This window comes from Gavialis gangeticus, unplaced genomic scaffold (assembly GCF_001723915.1).
Source record: "Gavialis gangeticus isolate Ggan-Ray unplaced genomic scaffold, GavGan_comp1, whole genome shotgun sequence".
In the NCBI taxonomy this organism is placed as follows: Eukaryota; Metazoa; Chordata; order Crocodylia; family Gavialidae; genus Gavialis; species Gavialis gangeticus.
In genome coordinates this window covers 54,588,475-54,590,160 of record NW_017728994.1, presented here as the reverse complement: position 1 = coordinate 54,590,160, position 1,686 = coordinate 54,588,475, and the positions used below count along the sequence as shown (strand labels likewise).

Sequence of the window (1,686 nt, the reverse complement as noted above, 5' to 3'; positions counted from 1 at the left end):
TGCACTGTGGGTTGGGGTCGAGGGCCATGCTGCACTGCCAGCTATGGCCCGCCCAGCACAGATCCAGACCCCCACCCTCTGTGCCCTCCCAGATGAGTGGCAGGAGCAGCAGCGGGACCTGCCAGGCAACCAAATGATCCGATCCTGGACCAGCAGCACACAGTAATGGGAGCTGCTGCCCCCCACTCCCTGCACCCCCCGGACGAGCCGTAGCTCCATTCTGTGCCGCAGCGCCTACCCCAGCCCTACTTCTCCCTCACTGCTGGGGGCGTTGATCTGTCCCCATGCCCTTTCCCTCCCTACTCGTCTTCCACCACACCAGACTTACCAGCTGCATGCAGCTCTCCAAGGCCCAATATCCTGGGCTGTGTTCCTCACCGCCTGCATGCTGTGCAGAGGCATGGGCATTTTATTGGCCACATTCGGCCGATTTCTGATATAGTCAGTTTTCTTTATATTGGTGCCAATCCGCTATTGGACCGATCTATTGGTGCACCTCTACTATATAACCATGGAGGAAATGATTCAGAATTAGTGGATCTAGACAAGTAGCTTCACCCATTACATTAAAATTACTTTCTTTTTGCTTTTTACTTTTCTTCCATTATGTTTTCACATTATCAGACATTGTAGCTGCCACATGTAAAGTAGAGCAATAAGTCTGGGAAAAAAGATGGAGATTATCTTATTGCTGAGAACAAAGTAAAACCAAGAGCAGGACGATAACATAAATTGTCTCCTTGTTTAATTTTCATGATCCTATGTGCTTTAAGAATAACAAAGGCAGGACTTATAGGTTTTTTGGGGGTTTTTTTTTTAATGTGGAGCTCCTGAGCATGAGCCCCAGCACTGCCTGCAAGCTGCCTCTCTATATGTGCCTATTGGTATGTACTCGGCACCACTCTGACAGCTAAACTGCCTCCTTTCCAGGACATGATATACCAGTGTGGGAGAAAATGGGTGGGGATCACTTCTTTGTGGCACTTCCAGGCTTAGCAGGGAGTGATGCGTTCATATTCCAACCATGAAGTTAAGTTTGTAGAAGTCTAGTTCAGCTTTGTGGATACCCAAGTAAGCTTTTATTTGTAGTCTGGTAGTACAGAGTTCATGACATGCTGTTAGAGGTGTTTAACACTCGCCAATATATTTCATTGTTACTTTTAGGTGTGTTATGAAGATGGATCACCATTGTCCTTGGATCAATAACTGTTGTGGATATCAGAACCATGCATACTTCACTCTGTTTCTCCTTTTAGCCCCACTTGGATGCATCCATGCATCTTTCATTTTTGTTATGACTATGTACACTCAACTTTATAACAGGGTAAGATCATCTGATTCAGTGTTCAAAACATTGTCTAAACAAGCAGGCTAATTTATATCTGGACAGGAAGATGTGATGCCTCTGCACCTTTCTGGCTGCTGCCACAGTAGCTAGAGTTTTCTTGCACTGTTTAGGGACTAGCAACAGATTCTGAGTAGTGCTACGCAGGGACACGTAGTCTTTTGATTTGTTATTTTAGGATGATATGTCAGACAGATGCCACTGACTTCCTTCTGCCTGTTACCAGAAGTCAAGAATTTATTCCTGTGCTCAAAACAGTCTACACTGATTATCCCAAGAATAGTCTAGGACTAAAAGTAACTTAAATAAAACAATTTTATTTAAAAATCAAAATCAAACTT

The 1,686-nt window shown here is 44.7% G+C and overlaps 1 protein-coding gene across 1 annotated transcript in view; it reads left to right on the top strand.

Moving 5' to 3' along the window:
* Nucleotides 1-1,686, top strand: part of ZDHHC6 (zinc finger DHHC-type containing 6) — a 24,931-nt gene that overhangs the window by 2,772 nt on the left and 20,473 nt on the right. Inside the window, exon 3 of the mRNA XM_019502804.1 lies at nucleotides 1,165-1,324. Within this exon, the coding sequence (XP_019358349.1) occupies nucleotides 1,165-1,324 (160 nt within the window). The remainder of the gene's footprint in view (nucleotides 1-1,164; nucleotides 1,325-1,686) is intronic.